Consider the following 17,718-nt stretch of genomic DNA (forward strand, 5'->3'; position numbering starts at 1 on the left):
TCCAACGGACCCTAGGCTCAGTAGTTTCCCGGCTTTACCAGACAGTCCAGAATCAGATGCTTGGCACTTCCGCAGTAGAAGCACTCTCCTGCCGCTCTCCAATTCTTCTGCCGCATTCTGGACTCTGTGACGCAATCGACCTCCATGGGTTCGAGCGGAGCAGTAGGCCTGGTGGAAGAAGGCGACATTGGTCGTTGGAAGGTGAGCGCAAGACGCGGGGTTCTTCTTGCCCGGGTGACTTCTCTGGCACGCTCTTGGAAGCGGAGATCAATACGGGTAGCCAGAGAGATCAGATCTTTCAGGGTGGTAGGTACATCCCGGCCGGCCAGTTCATCCTTGATTTTTCCTGATAATCCTTCCCAGAAGGCAGCTACCAAAGCGTCGTTGTTCCACTTGAGTTCGGAGTACAGAGTGCGAAACTCGATTGCATACTGTCCTACAGTGAGATTCCCCTGGCGGATTCTCATGAGCGAAGAGGCAGTAGACGAGAGACGGCCTGTCTCATTGAACACCTTACGGAAGGTATTCAAAAAGACGGACAGGACTTGAATAGTCGAGTCATTCTTTTCCCAGAGTGGATTCATCCAAGCCAGAGCCCGACCAGTCAGATGAGACATGATGAATGCGATCTTCGAGCAGTCAGTCGCTCGCTGCAGAGGCGACAGCTCAAAGTGCAGGGATCACTGGTTTAGGAATCCGCGACACAACCTGGGATCACCTCCATACATGGGTGGGGAGGCCAGGCGAGAAGGAGACATGCATGTCGACAATCCTGCAGAGTCGGGGGTTGTTGAGGAGGCCGGATTCTGCAGGGTGTACAGACGTGAATCCACGGACGCCATGTATTCGGCCATGCGTCTCTGAGCCTCATGTTGGTGGGATAGTTCCTTCTGTAGTTCAACAAGTTGGGAACCGTCAGAGGATCCGGAGGTTGCATGGATGCCAGACGGGATTCCACGGACTTCATGTGAGCCACTAATCTTGCTTGGGTCTCGCGTTGGCGAGAGAGCTCCTGTTGCAAGTCAATCAGGGGGTTAGCCTTGATCCCGGCGGAGTCCATGGCCCGAGCAAACTGTTACGCTCACCGAGGAGCGGCGAGCATCCGGAGGTGAATCCACTAGACCGTGCACCAGACTCCCCTGAGAAGACAACCAGCAGCGAACCCCTATACAGGGACTGTGCGGTGCCTCCCCAAAGGGCCTTGATGCACGGCGGCCAGGAACCAGTAGTAGAAGTCTCTGTAAGGCCAGGTGTAGCATGGGTGTGACGTCCGCAGCCGGCAGAACACGGTTATGGCACCGGAGATGTTCACAGCAGGTTGCGTCCAAAGTAGGTACGGCACTGATGGCGTCCACTGCAGGTATGGCACGGTGACGTCCAGTGTAGGTATGGCATGGTGACGTCCACTGTAGGTATGGCACGGTGACGTCTACTGTAGGTATGGTACGGTGACATCCACAGCGGGAATGGTACAGATGGCACTATGGTGAGACAGAGGATTAGCAACAGGTAGAAGATGCACGGATACAAAGGATAGTATTCAAGGGCCTGAACACTAGCAATGCACTAGTAGGAGCATTGCTCGGGCGCCTACTGCCAGGGGAGGAGAACTTAAATACCCATATGGTAACAGGTGACCTCTGAGGTCACTTCCAGCTAATAGGGCGCTATCACTTTAAGAAAGGGGGCGTGGCCTTGCGCGCAGCCTTGAATCACTTACTGCAGATCTGTGTGTGCCCAGGAGACAGGAAGAGGTTGCAGCAGCCCCTGGAGCAGGACGCCCGACCCTGGAGTGAGCAGGACGCACAGCAGGACCCAAACCAGGAGCAAAGCCTGTAGAGCCATGGGACCGGTAAGAGGAAGGATGTCGCTGCCGGAGGCTGGGACCGGGAGTGCGCGTGGGGGCCATGCAGAGGCTGGGGAGATGTGAGAGAGAGCGCCCCCCTCAGGATCTGGCGAGACCAGGTGCGTCCAGGCTTAATTCAGTCATATTGCGTATAGTTCACCCAGATCAAACCGGATTTATGCCTGGGAAAACACCTCTATAAATATAAGACGGGTCCAGTCCATAGTGCAATATAGCACACTGGTCCAGGAGCACGAGTGGGCCTTGGCCTCGCTGGACGCGGCCAAGGCATTTGACTCGGTAGAATGGCCATTTTTATTTGCCTGCCTCCAGAGATTCGCCTTTGGGCCTAAATTCAGTAATTGGATTCATATGTTGTATAGGACCCGACAGCCAGGATACTAGTCAATGGTGCTATGTCTACACCCTTCTCATTGAATCGGGGCACAAGACAGGGATGCCCCCTGTCTCCAGCATTGTTTGCACTAGTTATTGAAGCTTTGGCAATTAGAATCCGCTCTCATCCACAGATCACTGGAATCTCTATAGCCGACCGCACAGATCAAATAGGATTGTATGCGGATGACATGGTTGTCTTCTTAGATCGAGTGCAAGAGACTCTACCGGTGGTTATTGACACTATAGATACATTTGGGGAGTTTTCGGGACTACGCATCAACTGGGATAAGTCGGCTATGATGCCATTAATGCATATGTCTGAAATTTCAATGGAGGGTAGGTCACCTCTGCAAGTGGTAACTAGCTTTAAATACCTGGGAATACACATACAGAAAGACCATACACTAGACCTGCAGACGAGTATAACACCACTTCTGGAGCACGTTAAGCTTAAATATAACTTGTGGCGCAAGCTACCCCTGTCAGTGGTTGGCAGAATAAATTTAATAAAATGATATTACTTCCAAAGCTTAGTTATACACTACAACATAGTGCAGTATCAGTACCCAAATCCTTCTTTTCAATGTTGAACTCGCTTACTACCTCTTTCATATGGGGGAAATCCAGACCAAAACTTCGGTTATCCATTTTACAGAGATCCAAAAGACTGGGAGGGATGGCTTTACCAGAGTTCTTCCTCTACTACCTCGCGGGACAGCTTAGAGCACTAGAGACTTGGATGCCTGGATGTCAGCTGCCAAACTCTGAGAGTCACTTGGCACACGCGGCTGAGACTGATTGTTTAGTGGGTTTTCTGGAATCAGATGGACTGAGAACACCACGGCAATTACCCCTCCTCAGGTTGGCAAGATTAGTCTGGCGACAAGCCAAGAGGGTGGTACACTTCGAAGGGGTGGTGGTGGAACTCCCATTATGGGGGAATAGCCACTTCTATACTCTGAGAGATTACCCCTCGGCGCAATTCTGGGCCACTCACAGCGTCAGTGCATTAGGTGATCTTTTTGTCCCGGGAACCACAACCTTCAACCTGAATCTGCGTCCAGTGATTTTTTTATCATCAGAGGTGAGTGATCTCGAAAACGTACCCGAAGGGGCCGGCGTAGGGCCACGAAAGAAAAGAAACAGGAAATACAAACGGTGGTCCCCTGTTCACAGATGGGAAACGAGTAGCACCAGGAAGGAACAATGAATCCCGGGAGCAGAGGTAACGTACAGATTATCAACTTGTCTACATATCAACTTATGGATGTTGAGATTAATCTGTTGTCTAAGGGTTTGACATTTTCCCCTACTAAACAATTTGACAAGTTTGTCCTGACAAAGGACCTCTACCTCTTTTGCAGGCAACTTGCTTTTAAGCTCCTGTATTGTCAACCAACACTTATTGAATCCATGCCTCTGGATGAGAGAGAGGCCTTCCGGGAACTTCTGGAGCTGTTGGAGGAGATTTCTTGTGAAACAGGTAGGTGACCTCTATTTACAGGCAGACTTTTGTCGTAAGCCACCCCGTCACTAAAGTTGTTCCCGGCTATTCAAATTTTTTTTATAAAACATGTAGGGACATTCAGGATCTGAGTGATGGAGTAGGTGGATGCGACAATCGTACTGGAGAGGAACGTGGGATTTTGAATAAACTCAGCAAGAATGATACATTTCTAATAAAGGAGGCTGATAAGGGCGGAAATATAGTTCTGAGGCCCATTGAGCTATCCTACAGGAAGCTAAGAGACAATTGTCTAACACCTCTTGTTACCAGGTGCTGCCCTCCAATCCTATCACCATCTTTAAGAAAAAGCTGGACCAATTATTGGATAATGTGTTCAAGTCTAATATCATTACCAAGAAAGACCTAAAGTTCATGACCACGCTAAAGCCTGTTACGCCTACCTTCTACATGCTTCCGAAGGTCCATAAAGATTTAACAGAACCCCCAGGTAGGCCGATTGTCTCGGGGATTGGGGGTCTTTTTGAACGCCCCTGCATTTACCGTGACTATTTTCTGCAGTCATTTGCCCAGTCGTTGCTGTTGTATGTCAGAAACAGCTTAGAATGCACAGCCAAGGAAATATATATCAAATTTTAAAGAGGGTGCACATGTCAAACAAAACCAAGCATGTAATTAGAGAGAAAAAGTACTTGACCAGAAAAGGCACTCACTCCAAGGATAAAAATATATAATATCAATTTTATTTGTGTATCAAAAATTAAAAAAAAAAACACAGAATACAATAAAGTGCATATATGTTAAAAAACACCAAAAAAACAATATATGAGACCCAATCCAAGTCAGACTCTTCCTAAAGATGGCAAATATTAAATTGAAATTACCATAAATAGCCACAGGATTTCAACAAATAATATAGAGAAACCAAGAAAATGTTTATTTGTAAGAACTCAGGCTGGAACAATCATTCTATTTCTAGACAACCTGTTGACCTAGTGGTCAAAACAGCAAGCTCATTACTCCATATATAAAAAATTCCTGTTATGGCAATTCATTATCTGATAAATTGAAGAGGAAAACCTTGCTGGTCACCTTGGATGTGGAATCCCTGTATACGAATATACAGCATGATTTGGGCATCGCAGCAGTAGCATATTTTATGGACCTCCAGACATCCAGGGACAGAGGCAACGATACTTTTGTGCTGGAATTGTTACTCTTTGTACTGGAGAAGAGTCATTGTGTTTTTGACCACACCCACTATAGACAGCTGGCTGGCACAGCGATGGGGGCGCGCTGTGCCCCGGCATATGCTAATATCTTTATGGGGTGGTGGGAGGATAGATACAATTGTTCGCACGCAGGACCTGTTCAGGAAATATGTCATACAATGGTATCGTTATAGCGATGACATTTTGTTCCTCTGGATAGGTCCGCACGAGATGTGTGAGGGATTTATCTCCCTGCTGAATACTAATCCTTACAACATCCGGTTGACCTCGACAATCTCTGATTCCTCGGTGGAATTTTTGGACCTACAGATTTCCCTGTGTGACTCTAATCTGGTCACTTCACTCCATCGAAAAATAACAGCCACGAATTTTACACTACTCAAGTTTGCATCCTTTACAGGAACTGTAGCGATCAGGAGGACTATAACCATCATGCACAGGAGTTGAACCAAAGACTTCGTCAGAGGGGTTATCCACGAAAAACCGTGTCAGGAGCCTTTCAATTTGCCAAAAATGAAAGCAGGTCTGAGCTTTGGGTTGCTAAGAAGAGAAATCAAGCCAGCACTGTGAATTTAATCACGACTTATAATACACAGTGGGAGAATATCCGTTGGCTCATAATTGGGTAATTTTGCAGGGCGATGAGAGATTGGTGCAGCATATCTCCACATGGCCCACGCTGATTGCCAGACGAGCTGAGAATCTAAAGAGCCTCCTGACGAATAGTCATTTCAGAAGACCAACGATCAGAACAGGTTCAGGAACAAGACTGAAGGGTACGTACCCGTGTGGGTCTTGTAATGTCTGCCCGTTTATGACAGCCTCTGACCATGTAGAACTATCTATTTTCCCTAGAGTCATCAAGGCTAGGAGGTCTCACAACTGCCGTTCATGAAATGTTATCTATGTACTGATCTGTGCTTGTCCGAAATTGTATGTAGGTAAAATAACACAGGAATTGCGTAGAAGATTGCAGCAACATCTATCAAACATCGGTATGGCCAGAACAGACAGAGAAAAAGGTAAAGCTATCTCTTCAGAAGCCTCACATTTTTTGGAGGTTCATTCGGCCCGTCCGGGAACCCTCAAAGTCATGGTGATCGACTCTGTTTACTCGAACACTCGGGGGGCGATATCAGTAAGGAATTGCTTTGTCGCGAGGCTAGACAAATCTTTGAACTACGGAGTTTGGTCCCTCACGGACTTAATGAGGAACTTCTGGACATAGGTTTTTACAAAACAATGCCCTATATTTAATTCCTGTTCTCTCTCTCTCTTTCTCTTTTTTAGATCATGGTCTAATTTATAAACATTGCCGAACAAGACGATGGCATCAAAATTTATAATCGTTGCCAATTTATAATCGTTGCTGAACAAGATGCTGGCATCAAAATTTGGAGATTTGAGTTGTGTGAAACATAACTCTATACCAACAAGACACGTCGAATTATGAGACTTTACAGGATAATAATAGGGGTTTAATGTGTGCATTTTAACCCCTTAACGACTGCGGGCCGTAAAATTACGTCCTAGTGGTCATAACGTTACTGCCCGCGGTCTGCCAGCAGCATCATGCTGCGATCGGCACACATCTCAGCTGATTTTCACAGCTGAGATGTGTGCCTGCTAGGCATGAGCAGAATCGTTATCTGCTCGTGCCGTTTAACCCCTTATATGGCGCTGTCAATATGTGACAGCGCCATTATAAGCGCGATCGCGGTAAACCTTTACTTACCGCCCGATACCGGATGTCATGTGACGTGATCACGTGACTTCCGACAGTTGTCATGGTAGCACAGGGTCATGTGATGACTCCTGTACTACACCTGACTTGCTTTCACTTTCGCTGTGCCAGCGGCACAACAAAAGAGAAAGAGAGCATATCTGCTGTTTACAGCCTTGTAGCTGTGATCAGCAGATACTGCAGAGCGATCGGATTGCTGATCGCAATAGCCCCCTAGGGGGACTAGTAAAATAAAAAAAAAAAAGTTAAAAAAAAAGTTTTAAAAAATTAAAAAAAAAAACAAAAAAACCTAAAAGTTCAAATCACCCCCCATTCGCCCCATTGAAAATTAAAGGGTTAAAAAAATAAAAAATATATACACATTTGGTATCGCTGCGTTCAGAAACGCCCGATCTATCAAAATATAAAATCAATTAATCTGATCAGTATACGGCATAGCGTAAAAAAAAATCCAAACGCCAAAACGACGTTTTTTTGTCGCCACAACTTTTGCGCAAAATGCAATAAGAAGCGATCAAAGCGTAGCATCTGCGCAAAAATGGTACCTTTAAAAACGTCAGCTCGAGACGCAAAAAATAAGCAGTCACTGAGCCATAGATCCCGAAAAATGAGAACGCTACGGGTCACGGAATATGGCGTAAAATGTGCGACACTTTTTTCGGACAAACTTCCGATTTTTTTTAACCCCTTATATAAAAGTAAACCTATACATGTTTGCTGTCTACGAACTCGCACTGACCTGAGGCATCAATCCCAAACATCAGTTTTACCATATAGTGAACACAGTGAATAAAATATCTCAAAAACCATAGTTCTATCGCACTTTTTTTGCAATTTTTCTGCATTTGGAATTTTTTTGCCGTTTTCCAGTACACTATATGGTAAAACTGATGGTTTAATTTAAAAGTACAGCTCGTTCCACAAACAATGAGCCCTCACATGACCATATTGACTGAAAAATAAAAAAGTTTCGTGTCTCAGAAAAAGAATGGCGAAAAAAAAAAACGGAAAGCGAAAAATCGGCCGGTTGTGAAGGGGTTAATCTGACCACCACCACCTTGTTGAGTATGGTTTGGGTGACAGAGATTTCTGTAATGTGCAATTTTATAAATGTGTTATGTTCATTCATCTCCTGTATATGTTTTGTCTAATGGTCTTTCAACATACAAGACAATTACTACAGTGTTCGATGGGGGTAGTAGAAATGTAGAATGCCTTTGGGTGGCGTCCTCTCAACATACATGATGGGCATATTCATTCACCTCTCTGAAGACTGATAATCTGAGAAAATATTCCTGTTATGGGTGAATGCTACTGGTTTATAATGGGGGACTTTTGTATATACTTTTTTCATACATTTTATACATCAAGAGATCAATACCTATGCCATGAGAATATTGGAAGTATAAGCTGGGCCAGCCCATAATAATTATGTGAATATTCCAATAGGTTATGTACAGAGTTAGATGATAACTTGGCTTGCTAAGACACTGGACACGTGCGGTGACTGATTGTTTTGTTGCACCATGCGTGTTCAAATATTGAATATGGTAATCAAATATTGACCCCTCTTAGAGGACTGACACAATGTTGCGTTTCGATGTCACCCTGTTGTTTGGACCGATGGGACTTTATGTATTATATGCTGCATGCATGGGTACTCCACTTCTGTTTTTTTGGTTGTTGTTTTGTTTTGTGTACGTGCGTTGCTATGATATTAGACATGCGCAATATTGATAAATCGCTTGGCCATTTTTTGTATTAGGCTATTAAAATATTAAATAGTAACGAAAAATATTTGCTCTTTAAATTAAATATGCATTCAGGGTAATATCAGGACATGTATTAGAGATAATAAGTTTTGCGTAGTTTTTCATTTCTGTGTATGATGTGTAGTATTCAAACATGTGCAGTGAGATGCGCTTTTATAATGGATTCTAATTACCTTGTATGTATTTTGCTCTCAGCATAGCATATCATATTGCGCAATCGCATTGCTACTATTGGGCATACGTGTCACACATTCCAGCCCTAAGTACTTTCTTTATTTGGGGCTATTTGAACGAGGCGCTGTGTGTGTGAGCTTCTTCACTTCTGGATTTCAATCCAGTGTATTTACGTCGCTAGGATACTAGACATGCGCAGTATTGAGAGAACGTCTAGTTATCTGTGTGCGAAATTATTAAAACAGTAGCAAAAAAAATTTCTACTTTAGATTCAAACAAGCACTTAGAATGACTCCCAGATTGGTATAAGAATTAATGAGGATAGCGCTTTGTGTACCCCTGTTTGAGATGATACAAGATATCCGAACAATTACAGTGAGGAGTCTTTTATATAAGGGATGGTAATTATCCTGCACGTACCTGGGTATTGGGGATGTTTTGTTAATGCTGAGCACGCATGCTATATTCTTTAGCTCCGATCACTAGTACTTTCCTGTTTTTTTGCCCGACATGTCACATTGTGTAATCTTCTTGCTGCTACTGGGCATGCGCGTACACATTCCAGTCTTACATGCTTGTTCATTTCTGGATTTCGGCTCAGCATTTCTCATCATGCATTGGCTTGATCTTGCACAGCTGGTAAATTGCTGGCTCAGACGGTGTAAATATATTGAGATTTGGGTTGCAACTGCACACTTTCCTTTTGGCCCTTGAAGAAGTCACATCTCTGGTGACGGAACGCGTGGAGAAAAACACCCCGTATGTAAGCTGATCTGTGGAACACGCACCATTCTCCCTGCATGGCAGTGGGTAGTTAGATTATAGAACAACTTGCCATTTTTTTTTTTGGTCTGGACCTAGGGTGGAATTATTTGGTCTGACTTACTGAGTTATACCGATGGTATTTTCACCATAGTTCTTTACGCTAAGTGTACTCCACCCAGGCTCACTACTTATCCTACACCAGTCATGGCGAACCTTTCACAGGCCGAGTGCCCAAACTGTAGCCCTTAACCCATTTTTTTTCCCGAAATGCCAACCAATCCTATTATGTAAATAATTGATTGTAACCTTACCTTAGCCATCTTCTCTTCTCTGCAGGGGGCATCACACTCATGCCTGCTTACCACACATCGAAGCTGAGCCCCTGCCCTTTCCAGACACAGCAGTTGGATTGATCTGTCTGGAAAAAATTGCAGCATATTAGACATAGATTTTTAGCATGGAATGCAATCAGATTTCACCCTGTAATTCACATCTACATTTCAAAGTCTGAACATCTTGAAATCCCATAAAGACGTACGAGTTGCTCCCCTCCCCCTTCATTGTGTAGTTCTGTCCCCCTTCCTGGGCCACTTCCTGGTAAACATGTCCCCCATCCTGATATATATTTCCTACATTCTGGTATATTTGTCCCCATCATGGCCCCATCCTGGTAAATGTATCCCATCCCAGCATATTCCCCATCCCGGTAAATGTACCCCATCCCGGCATGTACCCCATTCCTGGTAAATGTCCCCCATTCTGGTAAATGTACCCTATACTGGTAAATGTACCCCATCATTGTAAATGTATCCCATCCTGGCATTTTCCCCCATGCTGTTAAATGTCCCCTTTCCTGGTAAACGTACCCTATCCTGGTAAATGTACCCCATCCTGGTAATAGTACCCCATCCTGATAAATGTCACCCTTCCTGATAAATGTTCCCCATCCTGGCATTTTTCCTCATCCTGGCATGTTCATGTACCCCCATCCTGGCATGTTTCCCCATATCCTTTCATGTTTCCCCCCCATCCTGGTAAATGTATCCCCCGTCCTGGTAAATATATCACTTTCTGCTAAATGTACCCCATCCTGGCATGATTCCCCTCACCCTTGCATGTTTCCCCCATCCTTGCATGTTTTCCATCCTTGCAGTCATGTTTCCCCCATCCTTGCAGTCATGTTTCCCCCATCCTTGCAGTCATGTTTCCCCCATCCTTGCAGTCATTGGCCCGTGCTCTCCATCTTTGGCCCGTGCTCTCCATCTTTGCCCCGTGCTCTCCATGTTTGCCCCGTGCTCTGTTTGCATGCCCCGTGCTCTGTTTGCATGCCCCGTGCTCTGTTTGCATGCCCCGTGCTCTGTTTGCATGCCCAGTGCTCTGTTTGCATGCCCCGTGCTCTGTTTGCATGCCCTGTGCTCTCCATGTTTTCCCCCGTGCTGGCACAGCCGCACACAGCTTAAAAATAAAAAAAAAACCCTCACATTCAAGCCCCCGCTCCTCCGCTGCACGCCGCTGGGTCCTAAGTCAGTTCAGTTCCCGCGCGGCCATAAGACGCCGGCGCTGCCTACTGACGCTCCTCTGTCTCCTAGGCAACAGGCCTGCGGCCCAGGAGAGGAGGAGTGTCAGAGGGAGGAGAGATGTCTCCTCTGCTAAACACCACTTTGAACTGCCGGCGCAATCACACCGACAGTGCTAAGTGGCTCAGTGTGGCGACAGCGTGCGTGCCATCAAAAAGGGCTCTGAGTGCCCAGTCTGGCACGCGTGCACGCGTGCCCTAGGTTCGCCATCACTGTGCTACACTGAGACAGGGTTGGTGGTGTCAGATAAAGTAGCCTATTAATATGGCATGGGTTATATTCATGCAGGTTTAATTGTGCACGTGCTTGCATGTTTGCCTTTTGTATCAAATTTGCCATTTATTATCAGCACACTAGTATTTTATTATAGTACTAGATCTGGGGTGTTTGTTAACGGTCAATCTGTGACGTTTTTTAAATGTTTTTAAGGCCCTGTGCGCACACTGCGTTTTTACCCGCGCTTTCTGTGTGTTTTTGCTGCAGAAATTTCTTGAGAAAATGGTTGTAATCTTTCTGCAGATATTCCCCCAGCAAAACCTATGGAAGAAAAAATTAGCTGTGCGCACACTGCAATTTTTCTCAAGAAAATTCTTTCTGTAGATTTTCTTGAGAAAAAGAATGTGCATGTCACTTCTTTTCTGCAGCTAACTGCGTTATTCACTCCATTAACTGTAATGTAATCATGAAATAGCGCAGGGAATAACGCAGGTAGTTTTTCGGGACATAATGATCAACACTGCCCTGCGTTTTGCAGGGAAGTGATGTCATTATGACAGGAAGAGGAAGATGACCAGAAAGTAAAAACACATATCACACTCTCACACAGACATATATAATACACATAGAAATCAAATCACCGCACACACCCCGGCACTACCACCCTCATCATCCCCGCACACACCGGCACTACCCCACCTATCATCAATGCACACACCCCGGCACTACCGCTCCCATCATCACCGCACACACCTCGGCACTACCGCCCCATCATCCCCGCACACACCCCGGCACTACCGCCCCCATCGTCACCACCGCACACACCCCGGCACAACCGCACCCATCTTCACCGCACACATGCAGGCACTACCGCCCCCATCATCACTGCACACACCCCGTCACTATTGCCCTCATCATCACCACACACACCGGCACTACCTCAGTGACATCACATCCCCGCTTACAGCGCAATTCAGTTCAGTTGCTGCGTGGAGCTGACAGAGAGCGGTCATGGTCTGTGACCGCTCCTGTCAGCTTCATGTAGCAGAGCTGGATGCGTCGCGGGACCTCGTGTGGATTACGTCAGACCTTGAGTGGTATTTGGGGATTTTAATAAAGTGGTGAAAGAGGGTGTTTTTTTGTCTTTTATTCCAAATAAAGGATTTTTTCGGGTGTGTTTATTTTCTTTAACTTACGGGTTAATCATGGAAGGTATCTTGGGGAGACGCCTACCATGATTAACCTAGGACTTAGTGGCAGCTATGGGCTGCTATTAACTCCTTATTACCCTGACTGCCACCACACCAGGGCAATTCGGGATGAGCCGGGTAGAGTCCTGGGACTAACTAATGGATGCGGCAATTCCGGGCAGCTGCTGGCAGATATTGTTAGACTAGGGGGCTCCCCATAATGTGGAGCTCCCCATCCTGAGAATACCAGCCTTCAGCAATATGGCTTTACCCTGGCTGGTATCAAAATTAATGGGGACCGCACGTCGTCTTTTTTTAATTATTTATTTATTGTACTGCACGATATAGACCCGAGCACCGGCGGCTGTGATTGGTTGCAGTGAGACAGATGTCACTGAGCGTGTGGGCATGTCTGACTGCAACTTATCATAGGCGCCGGTGGGCGGAGAAAGCAGTGAATACGAGATGGAATAATGAGCGGCCAGCATTTTCAAAAGAGGAAAAGCCGCCAGAGCATTGTGACAGCTGTGCAGCGCCACGCCGGTGATCGGTGAGTATGAGAGAGGGGGTGAGAGGGAGAGACCGACCGACAGAGAGAGATAGAGACTGAGAGAGACCGACCGACCGACAGAGAGAGGGAGACCGACAGACAGAGAGACCAGGAGTGATTTTAAGCTATTTAGAACGTTCTGCTGGACATGCTGAGCATGCTCAGTAGAACTTGCCGGAATCCATCCAAATGCATGGCGACAGAATCCAGCACCATAGACATTCATTAAATAGAAACGAAAAAAAAAACGTGAGTTCCGCCATATTTTTACCGTCCAGCCAAGGTAATCACACAGCGGCAGCCCGGTATTCTCAGGCTGGGGAGGGCGAGGGCCATGGTTAATGCCCCCCCTCCTCAGCCAAGAATATCAGCCCGCCGCTGCCCCGAGAATGTCACATCCATTATGCGACAGTCCCGGCTCTTCCTGATTGCCGTGATGTGGTGGCAATCAGGGTAATAACGAGTTAATGGCAGCGCATCGCTGCCACTAAGTCCTAGCTTAATCATGGCAGCGTCTATGAGACAGGTTACATGATTAACCTGTAAGTAAAGTGAATAAACACACACCAAAAAATCCTTTATTTTTAAATAAAACACAAAAAGCCTCCTCTTTCACCACTTTATTACCCCCCACCCCCCAACACACAGCTCCGGCATAATCCACGCAGGTCCCACGGCGCTTGCATCCTGCAGCGTCTGACACATAGTCAATGCAGTGAGCGATGCTGCAGGGGTAATTACAGGTCATTTCTCACGGTCGGTAATATGAACACATTACCGCCCACGAGAACTGCAGTGTGTCCTCACAGGGACTCTATCTATTGATTATCTTTCTATTTATATATCTATTCATCTATCTATTCATCTATCCATCTTTCTATCCATTATCTATTTATTTATCTATCCATTATCAATCTATCTAGCTATTAATCTATCCATCTTTCTATCTATCCATTATCTATCTATTTATCTATCTATCCATCTATCAATCTATTATCTATCTATCTATCCATTATCTATCTATCCATCTATCTATCCATTATCTATTTATCTATCCATTATCTATCCATCTATCTATCATGTATCTATCCATTATCTATTTATCTATCTATCTATTCATCTATCCATCTTTCTATCTATCTATCCATTATCTATATTATTTATTGCTGTTAAAGCATTAAAAAACGCAGGGACCAACCTGCAAAAAAACCGCACCAAAAACGAGGGAGAAACGCATGAGTTTTTGGGTGCGTTATTGGTGCGTTTTTTTTAACAAATGTGCGCTAATCCTTCACTCAAGAAATTTCTTGAGAAAAATCCTTTTTCTGGTGCGCACATAGCCTAATATTGCACTTTTTACTCTTCATGTGGCATCTATTTATGTATGTTTATTTTTGAACCTATAAAATATATATTTTTTGTCTCTATACACGGGGTTGCTTGGTTGATTCCTATTATACAGCAATTCTTTCCTCTTACATTTGTCTGTAATAAGCAAATAAAAAGCAATATTCTATGTGCATTGAATATTTCACATTATTTTTTTTATATCTGGGCAACACTCTCCTCAAACCTACCAAAAAATACCCAACAACACCCATTCTCAGTGATCTGCCATTCATTGCAGCATTTTTCAATCCACAATCTCTGTGTGAACAAAGTTCTTTTACTTATCTAAGTTACAATAATAAACAGGTTCATATTATTCTTTCTGGATCTGACAGATCAGTGTAAGGAATGACTTGAGCACAACTGTATACAGTGGAACCTTGGTTAAGGAGAACAATCCGTTCTGGGACTGTGCTTGTTTACCAAGTTACTCGTCTAGCAAAGCAAGATTTCCCATAGGAAATCATTGCAATGCAGACAATTCGTTCCACAACTTGTTAAATGTCCCATCCTGGTCCCCTAGTGTGTCATTCCACACACACACAAACACACACAAGTACGCACGCACATATTATGCTCACCTTAACTTCCGTTCCATCGCCGGTCTCCTGGGACTTGCTGTTCGCCGGTACGGGCTGTGTATCGGGTTACCATCGCGACGAGGGAGGAACTTCCGCACCCACAGCGCTGACGTCAAAGGCAGGAGCCACTTGCCTCTGATTGGCCAGCGCGCTGCCTTTGAGTAGCGGCTGACAGCCGAAGTTCCTGCCTCGTCGTGATGCTGCGGATACAGATCCAGGAGGCAGGCGATGATACGGAAGTTACACATATTATGTTCACATTACCTTCCGTTCCATCGATGGCCTCCTGGGTCTTGTAGTTTGCCGCAAGGATTCCTCCCTCGTTATGATGTACTGGCGGACTAAAAGAACCATGAGGCCCTGCGATGGAACAGAAGGTAAGGTGAGCATAATACTGTATGTGTGTGTGTGTGTGTGTTTGTGTGTGTTTTGAGTGTGCTTGTGTGTGTTTGTGTGTGTTTTGTGCGTGCTTGTGTGTGTTTGTGTGGACTGCAAGAGCGGGTTAGAGCGCGGTGGATGTACGGAACCGGAAGTGTGTGTGGTGAGTATTTTACTCGTACAGCAAAGCTTTCTCGTAAACCAAGTTACAAATTTACAGAAAGCTTTGCTTGTTAAGCGAAATTCTCGTTAACTGGGTTACTCGTTAAGCGAGGTTCCACTGTAATTATTATTTGTAGCAGTTCATCTGTTGGATTAGACAAACCGTTGTGCTTTATATATATATCACGCGGTTCTGCTCCATACACATACACACGCGGCTCCGCTCCGTACACCTCGTAAAGCACTCGGCTCTGCTCCGTACACCTCGTACACACACGGCTCCGCTCCGTACACCTCGTACACACACGGCTCCGCTCCGTACACCTCGTACACACGCGGCTCCGCTCCGTACACCTCGTACACACGCGGCTCCGCTCCGTACACCTCGTACACACGCGGCTCCGCTCCGTACACCTCGTACACACGCGGCTCCGCTCCGTACACCTCGTAAAGCACTCGGCTCTGCTCCGTACACCTAGTACACACACGGCTCCGCTCCGTACACCTCGTACACACACGGCTCCGCTCCGTACACCTTGTACACACGCGACTCCGCTCCGTACACCTCGTACACACACAGCTCTGCTCCGTACACCTCGTACACGCGCGGCTCTGCTCCGTACACCTCGTACACACACAGCTCCGCTCCGTATACACCTCGTACACACGCGGCTCCGCTCCGTACACCTCGTACACACACAGCTCTGCTCCGTACACCTCGTACACACGCGGCTCCGCTCCGTACACCTCGTACACACACGGCTCTGCTCCGTACACCTCGTACACACACGGCTCTGCTCCGTACACCTCGTACACACACGGCTCTGCTCCGTACACCTCGTACACGCACGGCTCTGCTCCGTACACCTCGTACACACACGGCTCTGCTCCGTACACCTCGTACACACACGGCTCCGCTCCGTACACCTCGTACACACACGGCTCCGCTACGTACACCTCGTACACACGCGGCTCCGCTCCGTACACCTCGTACACACGCGGCTCCGCTCCGTACACCTCGTAAAGCACTCGGCTCTGCTCCGTACACCTAGTACACACACGGCTCCGCTCCGTACACCTCGTACACACACGGCTCCGCTCCGTACACCTTGTACACACGCGACTCCGCTCCGTACACCTCGTACACACGCGACTCCGCTCCGTACACCTCGTACACACACAGCTCTGCTCCGTACACCTCGTACACGCGCGGCTCTGCTCCGTACACCTCGTACACACACAGCTCCGCTCCGTATACACCTCGTACACACGCGGCTCCGCTCCGTACACCTCGTACACACACAGCTCTGCTCCGTACACCTCGTACACACGCGGCTCCGCTCCGTACACCTCGTACACACACGGCTCTGCTCCGTACACCTCGTACACACACGGCTCTGCTCCGTACACCTCGTACACACACGGCTCTGCTCCGTACACCTCGTACACGCACGGCTCTGCTCCGTACACCTCGTACACACACGGCTCCGCTCCGTACACCTCGTACACGCACGGCTCTGCTCCTCTCACTTCGTACACACACGTCTCTGCTCCGTATACACCTCGTACACACACAGCTCTGCTCCGTACACCTCGTACACACACAGCTCTGCTCCGTACACCTCGTACACGCGCGGCTCTGCTCCGTACACCTAGTACACACACGGCTCCGCTCCGTACACCTCGTACACACACGGCTCCGCTCCGTACACCTCGTACACACGCGGCTCCACTCCGTACACCTCGTACACACACAGCTCTGCTACATCCACACTGTAAATCCCTCCTGACCCCACACATAACCTTCCCCTCATCCAGCACCATGACACCCAGCACAGCAGAGTCCTGCATACACTGAGGAGCTGATCATGTGACCCCTGACTCCTCCCCTCCATGTGACATCATCACAGGTCCTGGAAGCACAGAGCAGCCATATATCTAGTGTGCGGCTCTGCAGGTCGAGGTATGTGGAGATTCCCCATTACTGGGCTCAGGGGGAATTCTCGGCCTTTGGCTCAGGCTGAGGTTCTGCCTCGGTCTGGGCCGGAGGTGCGTGTCTCTGCAGACTCCGGAGTGGAGCGGAGATCTTGTGCCTTGGGCATTTAATCATGGCGGCTATAAAGAACACGGTCCGTTTGGAGGTGATTGAGGACAGCAGGGTGCAGATCGGGTTGGAGTATGTGGTGCATAATGTGGTCATGGAATTGGCCGGTTTCACATTGGACAAGATTTTTTGCATTCAGGAGTTCAATAGAGCCGGTAATTTTGACATCTCTTT

The 17,718-nt window shown here is 46.9% G+C and overlaps 2 protein-coding genes across 2 annotated transcripts in view; both read left to right on the top strand.

Moving 5' to 3' along the window:
* The window catches only part of LOC142312172 (uncharacterized), a 197,891-nt gene that overhangs the window by 93,938 nt on the left and 86,235 nt on the right, over window positions 1-17,718 (top strand). The window lies entirely within an intron of this gene.
* Window positions 17,365-17,718, top strand: part of LOC142312147 (uncharacterized) — an 80,899-nt gene continuing 80,545 nt past the window's right edge. The window contains exon 1 of the mRNA XM_075351049.1: window positions 17,365-17,699. Within this exon, the coding sequence (XP_075207164.1) occupies window positions 17,619-17,699 (81 nt within the window). The 5' untranslated portion in view covers window positions 17,365-17,618. The remainder of the gene's footprint in view (window positions 17,700-17,718) is intronic.

The sequence above is a fragment of the Anomaloglossus baeobatrachus genome, chromosome 5 (genome assembly GCF_048569485.1).
Source record: "Anomaloglossus baeobatrachus isolate aAnoBae1 chromosome 5, aAnoBae1.hap1, whole genome shotgun sequence".
NCBI lineage: Eukaryota > Metazoa > Chordata > Amphibia > Anura > Aromobatidae > Anomaloglossus > Anomaloglossus baeobatrachus.